General features: G+C 31.1%; 2 protein-coding genes and 1 pseudogene across 6 annotated transcripts; 2 read left to right on the top strand and 1 right to left on the bottom strand.

The window, feature by feature from the left end:
* The first annotated feature begins 1060 nt into the window (after positions 1 to 1060).
* Positions 1061 to 2095, top strand: LOC100803352 (uncharacterized). Its single transcript, XM_003546031.4, has one exon. It carries the CDS (start codon positions 1145 to 1147, stop codon positions 1913 to 1915), a length of 771 nt encoding a protein of 256 aa, XP_003546079.1. The 5' UTR covers positions 1061 to 1144; the 3' UTR covers positions 1916 to 2095.
* A 2323-nt stretch (positions 2096 to 4418) lies between these two features.
* LOC100806556 (protease Do-like 5, chloroplastic) lies at positions 4419 to 9151 on the top strand (annotated as a pseudogene).
* A 2445-nt stretch (positions 9152 to 11596) lies between these two features.
* Positions 11597 to 14356, bottom strand: LOC100802825 (phosphatidylinositol N-acetylglucosaminyltransferase subunit P). Of its 5 annotated transcripts, none has more exons than XM_014768148.3 (7): positions 14083 to 14356; positions 13919 to 14000; positions 13321 to 13364; positions 13032 to 13227; positions 12756 to 12828; positions 12198 to 12316; positions 11597 to 11913 (listed from the first exon to the last, which is right to left on the bottom strand). In XM_014768148.3, exons 1-7 carry the CDS (start codon positions 14296 to 14298, stop codon positions 11789 to 11791), a joined length of 855 nt encoding a protein of 284 aa, XP_014623634.1. In that variant the 5' UTR covers positions 14299 to 14356; the 3' UTR covers positions 11597 to 11788. The 5 variants fall into 5 exon arrangements, with proteins under 5 accessions (XP_014623634.1, XP_006597523.1, XP_006597522.1 ...); XM_006597460.4 differs by having other exon boundaries at positions 14154 to 14314; XM_006597459.4 differs by having other exon boundaries at positions 13321 to 14000; positions 14154 to 14199.
* Positions 14357 to 18309: the final 3953 nt, after the last annotated feature.

The following is an 18309-nucleotide window of genomic DNA, read 5'->3' as shown; positions in this document are numbered from 1 at the left end:
CATACATGTCTACACACGAAAGTCGTCATATTATAAATTTTAATGTAAATTTAAATAGAAAACAAATATCAAAAGAATTCCATAATAGATATGATCGATATGAAAGAATTATATAATGAAATACAAATATATACGCTCATCAATATATATCTTTCCATGTATACATTCTAGAGAATTCCTCAAGCTATATACTTCTATATATAGTGCATCCTCATCATAAAGGCTTCTGTTTATTCTAATGCTCGGAAAGGGTCAAAGGGAATAAATAAAGACCATGTTTGTTTGTTTTTAAGGCAAATAAAGACCACGTACAACAGTAATGAAACAAGCAACTTAATCTCAACTTAAAAAAATAACTTTTCGGCTTTACTGAATGTGTTTGAGGAATTATTAAATTAATTATTTATCAATGAACCTAATAATCTCTGAATATGAACACTTGATTTGCGGACACTTTGCTATGCGTTTGAACAATCAATGCTAACTTATCATGCATGACGTTACGATATTTTGACTTCCCCTCGTATCCAATTTTTTTTCATTTTCATGCATAATAATTTTTAGTTTGCATAGCTATCATGTATAATAATTGAGAGAAAACTGAGCCGAAATACCTAAAACTAGAGGCCAAAAGGTACATCAGCCATTATGATAGTTAAACTCAGATATTCGTATCTACTCTATAGATATCATGCCAATTGTACCTATAATTTTTCTTCCCTGTGAATACATTAAGTTTTTATATTTAAATATAGCTGAATAATCACATTCATCTCCGTGAATTTAGTGCGTACGTATATTTGTCTACTTAACAGAACTAAGATCATTAAGATAATTCATGTTTATCATGTTGTCAACAAATACAGGTGAAGCCAATATTCAACTCAAACACATCATAGGTTAAATTATTCACCAAATTAGCTGGCACATTTTTGTTCAATATTTTATTGGATCATCATTCAAATGATCGAGAGGAGGGTATATATGTATTTGTAGGGGGTCAATCATTTGATACTTAACAAACATTATATATATAAAAGCTCTACACTTCTCACTTCTCATTTGAACTCCTCAATTTATAAACACTCTAAAATAAGCCTCCGCACAAACTTCACACACTATTGTCACTTCCCTAGCTTCCTGCATGGCCAAACCACTATATCTAGAGGAAGATTACAAACCAAAAGATTATACCCCTAAAGCCAAAAGTCTATCCTTCTTTGCCTCTATTTTCTCCCTTTTCATCTACATATGTGTATTCTACACCTTCAACCTATCTCCCTATTCTCTCCTCAAAAACAACATCTTTTGGTTTTTCATGTCCAACACCCTCATTCTCATCATTGCTGCTGACTATGGAGCATTCTCTTCATCCAAAAAGAAACAAAACCTCTATGAAGAGTATGTTCAACACAGTCAAGCAAGAAACTATGTTCCCTCATCATACGTGCCCAAATATTATGAACAAGTTGATAAACAATGCATTAATCCCAAACAAGAGCTAGGTTGTGAGCTGTTAGAGAAAAAGAAAGAAACTATCTCTGATCAAGATATCCCAGAACGTGTACTTGAAATTGTGACAGTACTCAATCAACCTAAGAAACCTAGTGAGTGCTCCAATGTGAAAAAGCCAACACTTCACTTGCAAGTAGATGATGGCAGTGAAAAAATTGAGGAGATCAAAGCAGTGCCTGCCAGAATTTACCCGCGAAGTAAATCTGATAGACCCAATAGAGTCAAGTATGTGGTGAATGAGGAGAGGGTGAACAAGGTGCAAAGATCAGAGACTATGATCAAGGTAGATGCAAATGTTGTTGAAGAAGAAAATGAGTTTTCTACGATGTCAAATGAGGATCTTAATAGGAGGATAGAGGAGTTTATTCAGAAATTTAGATCTCAGGCAACTAGAAATTAATGTGTCAAAATTAGAAGGTCTACCAAGTGTTAGAATCTATAGACTATATATAATATTCCAAAAATTTTGCCTTGTATCTTCTATACTTGTTTTATATGTTGAATAGCTAATTAATTATAGTCTTATCTTTTCTCTTATGCTATGTTCCATGTTCCTATTGTCTATTTACTTTGGAGTGTGTGCGCCTTTAATTTCTTCCCATCACCATTCTTTTTATCATTTTTCGTATTAGATATAGCCTAAAAAAGTTATTAGTAGAGAAATAGAGAATTAAACTGATAAACTTCTATTTACAGCAATCAAATTGTAACCACACAGATCGATACTTGTTCTTGGAATTGTGCCAAATCAGCAATATACCGTATTCAGAAATTATTATTGATTGAAGTATTGTGGGCCTTAATATGTATTGGTGAGCATCTTTATTGTGCATTCGTGTAAAAGCTGAAAGCAACGGTTGAACCAACAATTAAGATTTAAGATTAGTATGTATGTACTATGTACACTGTGAGACGGCTTTAATTAGGACTTGTTAATGTATATATTGGCATTTAAAAAAGTTTATTACTGTCTTGCAAGCTAATTAATCCAGCTGAAACAGTTCGCTAGGCTAAACAAGTTTAAAAAAATATTGACCCGGCTTTTTCAGGCTATTTTGATTTGACTCAATAGGTGATGAGTTGATGTAAATCATGTTAGGGTCGAACTTGATTAATGATCGTGCCAGCCTTTCTTTTTAATTGACTAATTTACTAACTTTCCTTTTCATTATAAATGTTCATTTTTCTTTATTCATAAATGACAAATTTTGTGCAATATGATTAAGATTATAATTTTGTATGTATATTCTTGATTATTGAAATGGATTACGAGGAGCGGCATTTCGTATTTTATACTTGTTTATATATATATATATATATATATATATATATATATATATATATATATATATATATATATATATATATATATATATATATATATATATATATATTATATTCATATAAAATACTGTTTATAATTTTTAATAATCTCAAGTAATATAAAAACTTATCATGGGAAACAAATTTGGGAAAAGGAATCAACACTATGAAAAAAAAATGCATATCCTTAATAAAAAAAAATTATATAGATAAATTAATTTTATGGAATGCTTTTTTCTCAATAATTTATTTTTTCTTATATTTCTCAAAATTAAATATACTTTTAACCGCAGTTTTCATACCCCTTTTATTGTAATTATAATATTAAATACAATGCAAAGAGAAATTAAATTATACTAATATAACTTTGACAGCTATTACATTATTTTATAATTTTTAACTAGATAATATTTTTTTAAAACTCATATTGGATCGAAAGTCTTTTTCACATTGATCACATATGCAAAATTTCATATTAATTCAAAATCATTTGTTACCTCTTCCATATATATTAAAATAGACATAATATAAACATTTCAAAATATATTAAAATATGAATCATTTGATTATCTCTCTGTTGGTATTCAATTTTAACAAAATTTGACTCATACGATCTTGATAATATATCAAAATAATTCAAGAATTTAATCAATAAAAATTACATTTTATATCAAATTATCAAAATAATATAATAATTATTAAAATTACATTCATATAATTTGATTCATTATCATATATATATATATATATATATATATATATTTTAGTGACTCAATCAATCCATTATGACCAACCGTTTACCAACCCCCTAGCTTCATTGTTAGACAAACAAATGAATGAATTCTTGCAGGAATTAGATGCCATCAAGTTGTGGGGTTCACTAACACATGTGTCTACCACATATACAAAACCTGAAGCACTTGCGGTAAAGATGCCAGAGAAATGTTAGTAACCTGATTTTTAATATACTTATTTTTAGGTTTAATTAATTATTTTGTGGCTCTATAAAGTTTTATCATATTTTTAGTTAAATTTCTGGATTTTTTTTCTCTTTTAATTGGTTCTTGTATTTATTTTTTAATTAGTTCCAACACTTGTACAATTATTCACGGATCTTATCAAAAAAATAATTCAAACGCCTATTTAAAAATGAAAAATAATCCATAGATCTGATTAAAAAATTAGCAACCTCTGTAATTCAATATTTTCACTTGTGTAAGCTAGTATTTACACTAATATAAGTTCTGAACTTAATATTCTTAGCTCTTACGTTCTTCAACCAATTTAAAAACTACAAGGTGGAAATACTAATTTGCATAATAATTATGTTACTAAAAAAATATCTTTAAAGGACTAAAATAATAAAAAAATTAGAACTTTTAAAGTACTAAAAAAGACCTATCTTATAATGAAAAAAAAAACTTATTTGAGCTTTTCTCTTAAAAAAATTATAACAAAAGATTGTACTGATTTCCAATTTATATACATAATTTATGTGAATATCTTGTTTCTTTTGTTATCAGTTACAAATATAAAGAGATAAAATGGAGCATTGACATATGAAAATAATTCGATTATTTTGATCATCCATATAAAAAAAACTTTATTAAAAGCGATAAAAATATAAAATTTACTTTAATAACCTTTACGACTTGAAGAGTTAATCTCATGAGTTCATGTCTTATGATCTTAGCTTTTAAAAAAAGAAAAAGACAACTGAAAAGAAAAGTAGCTGGGAATTGGATCGAGAAATCCGAAGGAAGGAATGGTCTTATCTCGTGTATCTGAGACATGGCACTGTTTTCTCTCCAAAACAACCTCTTCCCTCTTCCAATGCTAACTACTCCTTCCTCAACAAAGAGCTTTCCCTCTGTTACTACGTGTCGAGCCACAATCTTTGGTTCCAGCCTCGTTCTTCTCTATTCAACACCACTCACACTTGCACAGCAGCTGCCAAATTATGATGAGCTTCAGCAACAAGAAGACCACCTTGTGCAACTCTTTCAGGTTACATACTAACACACTTTGGTTCAATGCCCATGTTATATTTGTTCAGTATAACAATATCAAATGGTGATTCTTTTTTCTTTCTTTTATTGAACTTTGGATTATCACAGGATACTTCACTGTCGGTTGTTTCATTAAAGACCTTGAATTGGCTAAAGTTCCCAAGTCTTCTTCTAAGGGAGTCATGTTAAATGAGGATGAAGATGCCAAAGTGGAAGGCACTGGTTCGGGCTTCATTTGGGATAAATTTGATCACATAGTAAGAAAAGCCAATATCAGAATGGGGAATTTGTTCGCCCCACTTGGATTTTATTCTAGTTCTTTATCTCATTTTACTGTTGACTGGTGGAGCATTTTTTGTTTTAAATTTACGAAGATAGTTAGCTACAGGACAAATTATTACTTGCAAGTTGCAAGATGTCACAATGGTGTTTTCAATTCAATGAAGATTGAAATATGGAAAACTGTTTCATTGAGTTTGAAATTCCTTTTATCATTATCAAAATAATTGGACAGTGAGTAACACTTTTATGATAGTTTGACATGGTATCTTAATAAGGAATTGTAGACTCTCGCATGCTATAGATATTGTCTTTGATTGCACAGGTTATCAATTGTTCATAGAAGTCATGTGTTTTTGCTGGTGGACAGGTTACCAATTACCATGTTGTTGCTAAACTGGCAACTGATACACGTGGTTTACAACGTTGTAAGGTTTTCCCTTATGCTGCTAATTCCATTAAACTCCTTAATCCTTATAATATTTTAGATGGGAGAAATATGATTATGTTTTCTCATATTTTCCATCATTTAGTTTTACTAGCATTTATGTGGGTAGTAATAGTATTGGGCGTTCATACTACTGTCTACAGGTGTTCCTAGTTGATGCCAAAGGGAATAGCTTTGACAGGGAAGGGACGATAATTGGGTTTGATCCAGCGTATGATCTAGCTGTTCTGAAGGTACACATTCCAATCCTCTTATTTGTTCTTCGTTTTATTCCTTTTCAGAACATATGTTAAGACATATGTTCTGAAGGTACACATTCCAATCCTCTTTGTCCTTCTTTGTTAAAACATATGTTAAGACATATATGTTTTAACAATATGGTTTCTTTGCCACTTCTGCGGGTTCTTCTCTATGCTCTCGCTCATAAACACATTCTCCCCATTGCCTCTTTCAATCCATTATCATGACATATCCTCCATTTGGTACTTAAACACCAGCATTTTTTTTAAAACTGTTGTCCACCATAGTGCCGTTTGTAGTCAAGTTTGGCAAGTTGCCTAAGCACATAATTATCTTAAAAGGAGTTCTAGCAATATACTCTTCAACACAATATTTCTGACACACTCTCTACTAATGGTTAAAATTTATTGAAAATGAGAGGTTTATTAAATAAGATATAGGATCCACAATTTTTTTTATTTCTAATAAATTTCAACTAATATAAAAGAATGTGTTCAAAAAGAGTGAGTTAAAGTGTATTGCTAGCATTTCTCCTATTGTAATTACAAGGTCACATGAGACACATAATTTGAAAGCCTAAATCTTCCAATCCCAAGTTGTTTTGAGCATGTTGACATTGTATAGCAAACATTATTGTAGGCATCAATATTACCTTCTAAGGTTCTAAAAATTATTTAGCAAATTTATGTTCATCAAACTGAAATGTCAAGTGTAAATGGTTTCACAAAAAAAAAAAAAAAGATTAGAAAGAAAGTTGAGAAGACATGAAAACGAAACTTGAGGATTAAATGGCTATACTTATTCGAGTAATTGATAAGGTTGGTAAGGATTAAATCATGTTCATCCTAAGTAACCAAAGCAACAAAAATAAAGGAAGACAATGAACAATAATGAAAGGTTGGTTATGTGCTCAAAGGAGTTGAACAGACAGGAACGACATGGCAGCTCCACGGCCCGCACTTTATATCTTATAGATAGATAGATTGATAGATTTCCATTTCTCTTCTTTTTTCTACCTAATTAAACTAATAATAAGGTAATCTATGTTACATTTAACTTCTGCTTTTTTTTAGCTATAGGCCACTGTCAGAAATGCATAACACGTGTTCTATTTGCAGGTTGATGTTGATGGATATGAAGTAAAACCCGTTGTTCTTGGTCAGTCTAACAATTTACGTGTTGGCCAGAGTTGCTTTGCCATTGGGAATCCTTATGGATACGAGAACACTCTCACAACAGGGGTAATTTTTAACAATTTGTGTCTAGCAGTAGGATTTGATGAGAAAACCCTGAATCTGCTATGAACTCTATCCAATCATGCAAAATAGTTATAGAAGGATGAAAACTTGTAGATGAAATTTCAAGAAATTATTATGTGCTGTCCTATTTAAAGATTTTGCCATGTTGAGCTGTAACTTCCTAGATAGAACAAAATCCTTTGGATTCTTCAGAATAATGCCTAATTGACGGGCAATCAACATGTAACCATTATTAGCCACCTTAACTTAGGTCAAATATTGGATTAAGTGGGGATTTGGGTGCATGCCCTAGGTTCAAGTCCCAATATTAATTCCTGATGCTCCAAAAACGTATAATGTGATCATTCTGTATTGTCTGATGTAAATTATGCAGGTGGTCAGTGGTTTAGGCCGCGAGATACCTTCACCAAATGGAGGGGCCATTAGAGGAGCTATTCAAACTGATGCAGCAATTAATGCAGGTAAGCTATACTCTTGAGGTTCATTATGTTAGGAGTTCAACCCTAAATATTTGGTCCTCCTTTAGAAAAAACTAAGGAACTATATTAATGTGGGGAAACCATAGTCTGTACCCTCTGACTCATCCCACATTAGTAAAAAATGATCACTTCTACTTTTTCCCCTGTACTCCAACTTCTTGAGAATTAATGTAGACTGGGTAATATTAACATTTCAAACCCTCTCATCATGATTGTTAAAATATTGTTTGTCCATGTATTATCTGCTGTTGATGTGATTTCACCAGTTAAGCTAAATTCATTTTAGAGCTACCATAGCAGCTGCAACAAAATTGATTTTATTACCCAATGGTTCTTGGTTAATTTTAGAAATCTACACGAGAAAATATAGCATGTTGGCAAAAATATGACATGGACATCCACAATGCCAATTATCTCTACATCTAGTATAGATGGCTGCATGCCTGCATCATTATTGGCAAATATACTGCCTATTGAGATCAAACCTGGCAGAGTCACTTCATTTTACCTAAATGGGGGGAAGATATATTTGTCTTGAAAATAATCTTGGTTAGAACACTTTAGTTAAGAGAAATCAGTAGATCTAATCATGTTTCCATGTCAAAATGTTGTATATAAATGATGACTTTGCTTTATACTGAAGTGCCAATTTTGAGATAATATTGTTTGTTTACATCTCTTAGCAATCTCAAAATGATTTTGCATTTTAATATTTTCCTAACTTGCATTCTCACAAGATTGTGTAGATATATGATTTTATATGTGCACGAATGTGAACAAGAAATTCAGGTGGACCATTGATTGACTCGTATGGCCATGTTGTTGCAGTAAACACAGCTACCTTCACTAAGAAAGGTAATAAGATGGCATTCCTCTTTTATTTTTATGAATACACTTCCATAACATATTCTATTAGACGGAATAAGAGATTCGTACTTATAATCCAATTTAGTCAGGAAATTCTGTCTTACTGTTACTTCCTCTGCATCATTTATGTTGCAAAACTCGGCTGTACATCATATTTATTCTAAAGATAGTGGGACACAAGAAGCGGCAACACAATTTAAGTCTAGAAAATTGAGATGACCTTTTCACCATATAGTATCTTCCCTCCATAGGAAAGGGTGTTGAGTAAGATCACCAACTCACAGATTCATCATAACCTTTACTTTTTTCGTTATTTTCTAAAGGGGTAATCACTGATCAATTATGACAATTATTTTTTTCCCTTCTATTCCTTGTGTGCATCGGCTCAATTTACGTTGTGTTACTTGTGTATCAAAGAGTCATTACTGTTCTTACTTTCACCGGCATTATCAAAGCTAGATTAGAATAATTTGGACTACTGGATTATTAACTTTCAATAATGTTTTTTTCTCTCATTGATGCATTTCAGGTACTGGAATATCATCAGGTGTTAACTTTGCAATTCCCATCGACACAGTTGTCAGAACTGTACCATACCTCATTGTCCACGGAACACCTTATAGTAATAGGTTTTGATTGTTCTTGTTACATTCATAAACTCAAACTTTGAACATCATCTTTACATTCAAGTTGTAGATGGAATGAATTTGTTTAAATTTTAAAAAAACAAATTTAAAATAAGTATTTTTTATATAAATATTTGTTTAAGAAGTAGATAAAATTTATTTCTTAAACTAAACAAAAAATTATTTTTTAAGTATAAATAATTTAAACAAACATAATTAAAAACAGTAAGCTATTTATTTTTATTAAAATAAACATTTATTTCAAATAATAAATTTAAACAAGCTGATCCAAAATAACATATCCAGTCTAAAGATGAAAGGAATATCCTAATTTGTACAGTTAAAAGAAACTTTCTATAAATGTGTAAATTCTGCCAAAAACTTGTAACTTGCTTTTCACAACAATGCTTATTTTCTGAGAAGGGAATAATAAAAAAGACAACAAAGGCAAGACGTCATTTACATACAGAATTATTAAACTAAATGTGTTGTGTATTTAAATTTAAATGTGATAAAGTGAGCCAAATCATTCAGCAAATCAGCATTTAATTTCACCTAATAACAAAAAAAAAATAAGTATATCACTAAAGCAACCGGGTTATTAAGCAAAAAAATAACAATAACGTGGGTTTTTTTTTTAAAGTATCCTTCTATTTAGTATTTGAGGACTAGCATATGAAAAAAAAGGTGAAGTAACAGCCTGATATTCATCAAATTCAAAAAGTGCTGCATTGATGTCTTGAAGAAAACACTAGAATCCATACCATATCAAGTCCTTGTAATACACTTGTTGTGAAGTTGGCAGTTCAAGAGCTAAGTAGACTCAATATAAAAATGAATTTTTAAATTGATTAATCCAGCGTAAAATGACTAACCTTGTGTTTATTAGCTACTAGAAATTAGAATTCTACTTGCTCATTACTCACATGGAACCGATAGATCCAATTTCATTTGAGCATCTGAATTCGGAGGAGCAAGAAAAACATATAGAAGCAAGCAGTGTAATTTGATTAAAAGCCAGCATTAAAGAAACCCTAACTAACTAGCTAGGTAGCTAGGATAGAGCAATCGACGTGACAAGAGGATAAGAGCGAGGCACCTCTGTTCGACGGCGTCGTCCTGGAGAATGATGTTGCCTTGCTTGTCGATGTTCGACTCACCGCACTACCCGAAAACCTTCTTCTTCCTTGATAACCTGACAGAAAATACAATATATTAATATAACTTCATTTAAAGTTTGTAGCTAATCATTCAAAAGGTGAAAACAAAGAAATAATCAGTAAGGGTCTCTTTAGATAATAATATTGGAAATTACAATTTGGTGGAAACAGGTGTGCTGCTCTTCGGTATTTCTTGTGTTCATCCTAGAGATAGAGAAACACTGAATCTAGTGCCCAACGCCTATGTCCCAAAAAGTAGTTTCAGCCTCACACAAAAACAGGGGTAAAGAAGGGAATTTCCCTGTCAACCATAGTGGCTGCAATTAGAAGCCACAATCCCTGCTACATGACAAACTCAGCTACAGGTCTGCATTGATGGCCAGACTCCAGAGGCTGCTCCACACCACTCCAACCTCCACCATTATACTGCACTAATGATTACTTTGGCAATAACTTCTTGAGCTTTCTTTCCCTGGTATTTATATATGGTTTTCAATGAAAAGCCCAGTAAGTGGTCACCTCTAGGGCCAACGGAGGAAGTGATTGATAGAAAACCTCTCTTTAGATACACAGTAGCACAAGATGGAAAAACTTAACAAAATCAAGTGATAACCTTCTAAGTATTGCTATATATACTGTCAATACCATGTGATAAACACATAAAAAGGCCAAATGCATCACTCATCATCTTTTTCTCCACTTTTAATTAAATATGAAAGCATCTTTCTATGAATAACTAATACATGCACTTAAAAAAAATTATACAATCATATAAATTATAAATTAACATCTATGATAACTTTATTAAATTTTATAATAATTATCTTAAAAATTATTATAAAAATAATTTCTAATTACTTGACAAATGCATACATATCCTATTGTGCCTTTTCAAGTATATAAATTTTAAGAGAAAGGGGTGATATTCTAGTCCAGGGAAAAGTCTTTGAACTTATAAATACTTATAAAAATTTATATTTATCTTGTTGAAATAAGTAAGAACTTGAAGATGAATTTCTTTCCAATTTATGTTTTCTTTCTTGGAGTACATGATAAGCACGGAACGGAAATTCAATTCATTATCTATGCCTCTTAAGTTTTGTTTTACATAATTGCATGTTCTTTGCCTTACAATTTAATCTAATTTAATACAAAACTAGGTTTACTATCGGTATTGTGTTTATTATTGTTAAAATAGTGATTGTATAATGTATAGCATGATAATTCCTATTATCCGGAAAGCACAATGAACATATTCCATTATTCCAAGACTCAATAAATAATTATGACCGTGGCCTGACAATTCATTCATCCGGAAGTATATAAAAGGAAAATTTATCCTTATGTGAATACTAAGCAAGGTTCAAAGTTTACTGAAATAAGCAGACATAAGCACTAAAAAGCCGGAGCGAAAAATTGACATTAAAAAGAAATTATACAGTAAGATGGAATCAAATCATTCTTTCACAAAATCAACTAAATCAATTTCACGTCCAATAGCTATAACCTCTCGTACAAGAACCCAAATTAGCAGCACTTGTTTGGCAGCGACTCCCACCAATCACTGGAGATGTGTTTAATTGTTAGGCTGCATTATTTTTGAACATAATATCATTGATTCTGTCAATACCAATATCTGAAATGGGCTCGATGGGTTTCTCATCTTCTAGGGTACACTCGAGACTCAAAGGATCCCTACTGAATTCATCTGATCAAAGAGATGTCAATATCAGTTATCAGAAAACTTCAACAAAAGCAAGCACTGAATTTTGAATCCTAACTGACAGCATGGCCTCGAGAAAAGAAAAATCCAAATGAAATTCTCCATTGCCAAAATGACCATACTCATACGAAAAGGACTTGAGTCATAAAATGTTTTGGGCAGAAAAATAAACAGTCTAAAATATTCTCATGTGCAAAAAGCTTAGACAGTAATATAGCAATCAAAATTAATCACACCTGTGTCACTAAAAAATTTGGCATCAAACTCACCAAAAACTGTGTTTAAAGATGCAGGGGAAGGTGTTGAAATGAAATTAAGGCCAATGTAGAATCCCAGCATCAATACAATGGTCACCATTACATAAGTTGGTACTGCTAGAGCCCAATATCTGAAAACCCAAAAGTTGTTTATTAACATTTTATCACAAACAATTGAATCAATCATCTATGACTATGAGAGCTGCATTCCCCAGTCCAACATCTGGAAAGCAAAAGGCTAATACGAAATTTTTACATTTTTTATATACCCGGCTTCAAATTCCTTTTTCATATATTTTTCGTTATTAAGGTCTCTGAAGGAAGAAGTTGAGCCTACTACGCTCAATCCCTTCCCCAAAAGCCCTACTTCACTTAACAGCTAAATTGGCAAGCCCAATACACTTGTTTCATGCACCTTAACTGAATTTACATTCGTAAACCTTAAAATTAACACTCCAGAATTTCTTACTTCAGACTTCAAGAGTTTCCTCAACTTGTTAAGTGCACTCAAATAATTACTTTTGATACATGCCAAAGCTTCAAATAAAAACAGGAGTGGAGCTGTCTAACCTGCTAGGATAGTAAGAGATGCCAACAGATTGTAGCCATGATTCTGGAACATATGCCCATACCAAGAAAATAACTATTCACAAAGGACAAAACGAAAATTTAATAAGAGTCACAAATCGAATATGAGCATATCACATCAAACTTGGTGGGTAACTAAAAGTCACAAATCCCATATGATCATCAAATATAATATTGCACATTGAAAGTCATTCATTTATCAGGAGGTTAGACAGAAAGAGTTAAAATTATGAAGAGCAGGATAGGAGGGAAGAAGACCTGTAGCAACAACAGTAGTAATAGAACCTACAAAACCATAAACTTCAGAAGGCTTAGGGCCATGATCACCAGACAATCCGAAGCCAGAGCTTATCTCATCAGGGTCAAAACAGGACGCAGTTGCCCTCCGCTTTTTCGACAGACTGAGGGTTCTTCTTGGACTGTTCTGAGAGTGGGGACTTTCCATGTCACATCCCTTCAATTACAGTTAACCTCTTAACAAATGCTCAAGAATGATGCAAATTCTGTTTGTTTTAAACATCAAATTCAACCATAACACGATACCTACATTCCCCGACACACTCTTAGACATAGAAATGAGTGCATACATCACTGTACAGAAAATCAGTATTAACAATAAGAAAAATAATCCCAGCATATTAAAAAAATGGCAGCAAGAGCATTAAGGATCAACTTATAGCTATCTTTAAAACACACATTGCTGGCAATACTTATTTTCATGGCTTTAGTCTTAAGTAATTAGTGCATAGAGTTGCATATTGTTGTAGTAAGTGGATGGAAGGTCCTAATAAGGTGTATAGTCTATTTCTAAGCTTGCTGGGACCTCGCTGGATATAATTCCAGACGCTCATATTCACTACCTAAAGTTGCTGAGGGAACATATCAGATTCAAAGCTTGAATCCTGTACAGCCCCCTATTGCCCCAGCTTATCTATGTTAACATGTTAAACACCTAAACCAGAAACTCAACAACACATTACACGTGCAAATTGTTAAGCAAGCAAGACAACAATGTAAAAGAACAAACCCGGAAAAAAATAATCAATAACAAGGTCAAGAACGGATGATATTAGCGAGCAGAAAAAAATCATCAGAAAATTTCATGAGATACATATGGAGCCAGGACAATTTAATCAACAACCAACCAAAATTAACACGAAAAGGCTTCGGACAAAAGCTTATGCTGTAGACAGTCCTGCTAGGACTACCAACCCTGGCCCAAAATTCCTGCAATGAAATGTGACAATGATTATTAGTTGAATACACAGAAAAGTAGGTTAAATATGCAATATGTAAATCACTCCTGTACGCATTCATTTGATGCTAATGCAAATCTAAGTATCGCGCCGGAGCGGAGCGGCCCCTTGCCGCGACAATGACCTCTGCTGCGGGGAGGATTGAAGGAGCGGCCGTCGCGTCCGCTATCGCCCCGGTGCGGGGCGGCGCTATCGCAGTTTGTGTTGCGGTTTCGCAACTGCGACTTGGATTTCGAAGTTTGAACAGAAGAGTGAAAGCAGCAGAACATAAACCGCGTTGTGGCGGCTAGAGCCAACTGAGAACCTGGTTAGATGGGTCGGGTCTTTGGTTTTAGCCTTTTAGGATTTGTTTTTCTCTTTTCTAATATGTTGGGCCTTGGGCCCCAATTCCAACGTTTCTTTGTGGGTTTTTAACTTGTTATCTGTCAACTGCTGTACAGTAGAAAAAATCTGTGAACCATTAATAGAAAACTAAATAATTATAATACTATTAAAAAAAATATTTAAATCATAACATATAATATAATAAAATAAATAAAAAATAATATATGATAAAAAAATTAATAATTAATAATTGTAGTAAAAAAACATATCAACTAAGTAATAATAGTAATAAAAACTAAATCACACCTGTCATGCATAATTAAATCACAGCTCTTGGAGCAAAGTTTTCCTATCATTATTCAAAAATAAAACCAACAAACATTGGCACAAGTTGTAGGGTCCTATATTTTTTAATCAAGTAGTCTAGAGTTTAAATTTTGATTAAATCTTAGATATAAAATAAACCGTGTTAGAAAAAAAATACTCTTTTATCTTTTCTAAAGATTAACTATTATTTTCAGCAAGTTAAATGTTGTGGTATTCAATTAAGATTTTAAATAATACAAATAAATAAATATTGTGGTATTCAATTAATACTTTTAGGATTTTTTAAGGAAGGCAACGAAATTCAGTGGTATTCAATAAATTTTTTTTTATAACTTATAAAAAGTCTTTTGATATTCAAAAGTATACAAAAATTGATGATTGTTTTTCAAAATGGATTTCATATGACTTTTTAGTGTAAAATATTTGTCAAACAATCCCCACCCAAATCCTTATGATTTAATTTGTTATAATGTTTTCTTTTTTGTCTATGGCTTATCCGATTTTATTTTCTCTTATCACATATATTCTCTTCTCTCTTTAATACCCAGTACAAAAATGAGATATAGTCAAGTGAAGGAGGTACCAAACAACGACTAATATTTTTCAAGATGCGTATGTCATATATGTTTTTCCTATTCTTTTATAACCAAAAAATGTCAAATATATTTCTCCTCTTTTCATCTTTTTCTATTTGCTTTTTAAAGTAATGTTTATCTTATATGTGAAGGTTAAGCATGTTTCTATTATACTAATTATGTTCATCACCTACTCCATGTAATGTTTTTGTTACTATCATTTTTAATTTTGTCCTCTCCATAACTCAATAAGTTACCTACAAATTTTCATCTTCATCACTCTTTTATAATATATGCTTATTATTTCATATCATTTAACACGTGTCACCGAATTTATCATGAAATCAGTATAATAACTATAAATAAATAAATTAGAAAATCAATGTACAATTTTAAATTTATTGTTCAAATCCAAAAGTGAAAATAAGAAGATGCTAATGCATGAAAAATTAGTATAGAAAAACCTAAAGTTAGAATCAATTTAGTTATTAAAAGATTTAAAAAATTATATTGATTTTACCCTTTTTATCTAAACAGGGTAATTTCTTGTTATTTTTGTATTAACTCTTATAATTTTAAATATTTTTTTAAAAATTCACAAAATTCTTTCAAATATTATAAATTTATAAAATCCTTTTAAATCTTTTTAATTTTTATTATATAAATTCATTAAAATTCAAATTATCATAAAACTCTTTAAAAAAATTGATAAATCATAAAAGTCTTACGTAATCTTTTAAAATACAAAAAAAATATACTAATTTTAAAATCATAATTCAATACATTTCCTCATCCTACTCGGAGAAGTCACCCAATTCAAAGGATTTGTGACTTTTGTCCACTTAAAAGTTTATTGCAACCAATTTCTATTAAAGTTCGATCGCGATCAACCTTAAATTAACTTATTTCGTATGAGATATATCATTTCAATGATAAACTTCAAACATATCAACTTAACCTATCCCATACAGATCAATACTAGTTAAAATGATTATTTATATTTTTTTATTAACTATAACAATTCAATTAATAAATGGCCAACCTCCATAAAAGAAAACAAAACAAAACAAAAAAGCTTAGCACACACTCTAGTGCAAATATCGAAGACCCAATCGAGGATTGTTTGACCAGCTTTCGTTCCAAAGTATTTTTGTTTGTTTGCCGCAATGCCGCTCCCTTGAATACAAAATTCTAAGGTATATATACTTTAAAAGTGTTAAAACTTTGCATAGATCTTTTGAAAAAGTGAAGTAATCATATGAAAGGAATTGATATTTATACACTTTGAGTGACTAGCTTGCGTTTCAGAGTTAAAATTCTTTTTAATATTATTTTAAAAAAATGAAAAAACCATGTGACAAGAATTAAACTTACAGCTGCCCAAACGCTTTTGATTTATTGATGCAACTAAAATCATGTGGGATTGTATCTAGAATACACTCAAAGGGTTGACCCTAATTTCAGTTCCAAAGCTAATAGTGGCAAATTAAAATAGGATTGTATCTTACATATGCTTTGTGTCTACTGTCTGTACTTTCATACAAGTACGGAAATAGTAATCTCAATCATCGTGAAACTTAAGAGTGTTCATAAAGCATATGTCATGAATGCACACATGCCACATCGTGCGCGCGTCTCGTGGTTTAGTTAGTGATTTCTTGGATCCAAATCTAAATTATGAGAACAATGTTAAGTGCACATGGTTTGTGATACCTAAATGGGATACAAAATATGCATTTTGTAAGGCTTATAGGAAGTTCAGGTCATAAATACAACTCTAAAGATAGACTAAGACAAATCAATTAATCTGGCATTAATTGCATAAATATTTCTTTAACTTACTTGTGTGCATATTTCTTTTCTTAATTCTTAGTTATCGATCGGTACTTAAGAGGATTTTTTTTAAAGGGGTACTTAATTAAGAGGAATTATTAAAGTATTTAACATTATACTCCGGTTAACATGCTATTTCTAATGCATTAACTTATTCTTTAACAGTAGACCTAATATTTATTTTTTAAAAATTTGTTAGTGTCTAACATTTGAACATATAAATCTTCAAAATAATGTTGTATGAGCATTTTTTTAAAGTTCCAATTTAGTTTTTAATGATTGTTGTTTACCTTGTTTTTAATAGATATATAGTTTTATAGGTAGCATGGACTGAGCACTTCATTGATATACGAACTAAATTTTTATAAGGCACATCTCTAATCTAATCTCTCTTAGTCAATTTGAAATTTCGTTATAATAGTCTCAAATTACAATTTGAGAAAAAACTTTGTCTTTAATAGTTTTTACCCAAATCATGATTAAATAATTCTTAACTGAGTGCAAAGGCAACATGCTACTCCATATTTTTATCAGTTTTTACCTACATGTATTGTGAACTGATTAGAAATGCTATGATATGACTGTAAAAGAAAAAAAAAAAAAAAAAAGAGTGCGAAGGCAGTACCAATTTTAAAGTAGAGTATTTCACTGTAAATTAGAAAAAAATTTATTTCTCAACATTTCTTAAAAGCTTTCAACGGATACCATTTGAAAAGAATAATCTTTTATTTAATTGAATCTTCGTCCATTTGTGCCAAAACTAACATTCTTCTATATCAGAACTTTAATTATTTCACTACTATCAAAAAAAGAAAGAAAAACTTTATTTCACTACTAGAGCTGGACAAATTCCTTTGATCCTTTCACTGATTTCCATCTTTTTATATAACTTGCATTAATTAATTTTGTTTTATATATGATAAAAAAGTAGGGATGCCTTAAGCAGGGATACGAATAATATAATAATCAACTTACACAAATGATTCGAATACATCAATCCAGTTACAGTTTCGGCTTTCTAAAAATTCTATTTTTAATATTCGTTGGTGGGAGAGACTAACAGAATAAACAAAATTAAAGGATCAGATTCATAAGATAATAACAGGGTGTATTGGAACCACGTTCATAAGATTAATTTTAATTGAATTCAAAACCAGCTCATTGTTACAAATCCAAATCGGCAAAACGTATCTTGCATGGACACCGTTTCATACAAAGAAA

Source organism: Glycine max, chromosome 15 (genome assembly GCF_000004515.6).
Source record: "Glycine max cultivar Williams 82 chromosome 15, Glycine_max_v4.0, whole genome shotgun sequence".
Taxonomy (NCBI): Eukaryota; Viridiplantae; Streptophyta; class Magnoliopsida; order Fabales; family Fabaceae; genus Glycine; species Glycine max.
The sequence above is the reverse complement of the archived record's forward strand: the minus strand, read 5'-3'. Positions and strand labels throughout refer to the sequence as shown.

Excerpts from the sequence above, each read along its gene's own strand:
- LOC100802825 (XM_014768148.3), bottom strand. The coding sequence starts at position 14,298 with ATGTTCTGCTGCTTTCACTCTTCTGTTCAAACTTCGAAATCCAAGTCG. Across the intron at positions 13,365-13,918 it reads GCCTTTTCGTGTTAATTTTG|TGATGTATGCACTCATTTCT; the intron begins GTTGGTTGTTGA and ends TTTTCTGTACAG. Across the intron at positions 11,914-12,197 it reads ATCTTTAAACACAGTTTTTG|ATGAATTCAGTAGGGATCCT; the intron begins GTGAGTTTGATG and ends CTCTTTGATCAG.
- LOC100803352 (XM_003546031.4), top strand. The coding sequence starts at position 1,145 with ATGGCCAAACCACTATATCTAGAGGAAGATTACAAACCAAAAGATTAT.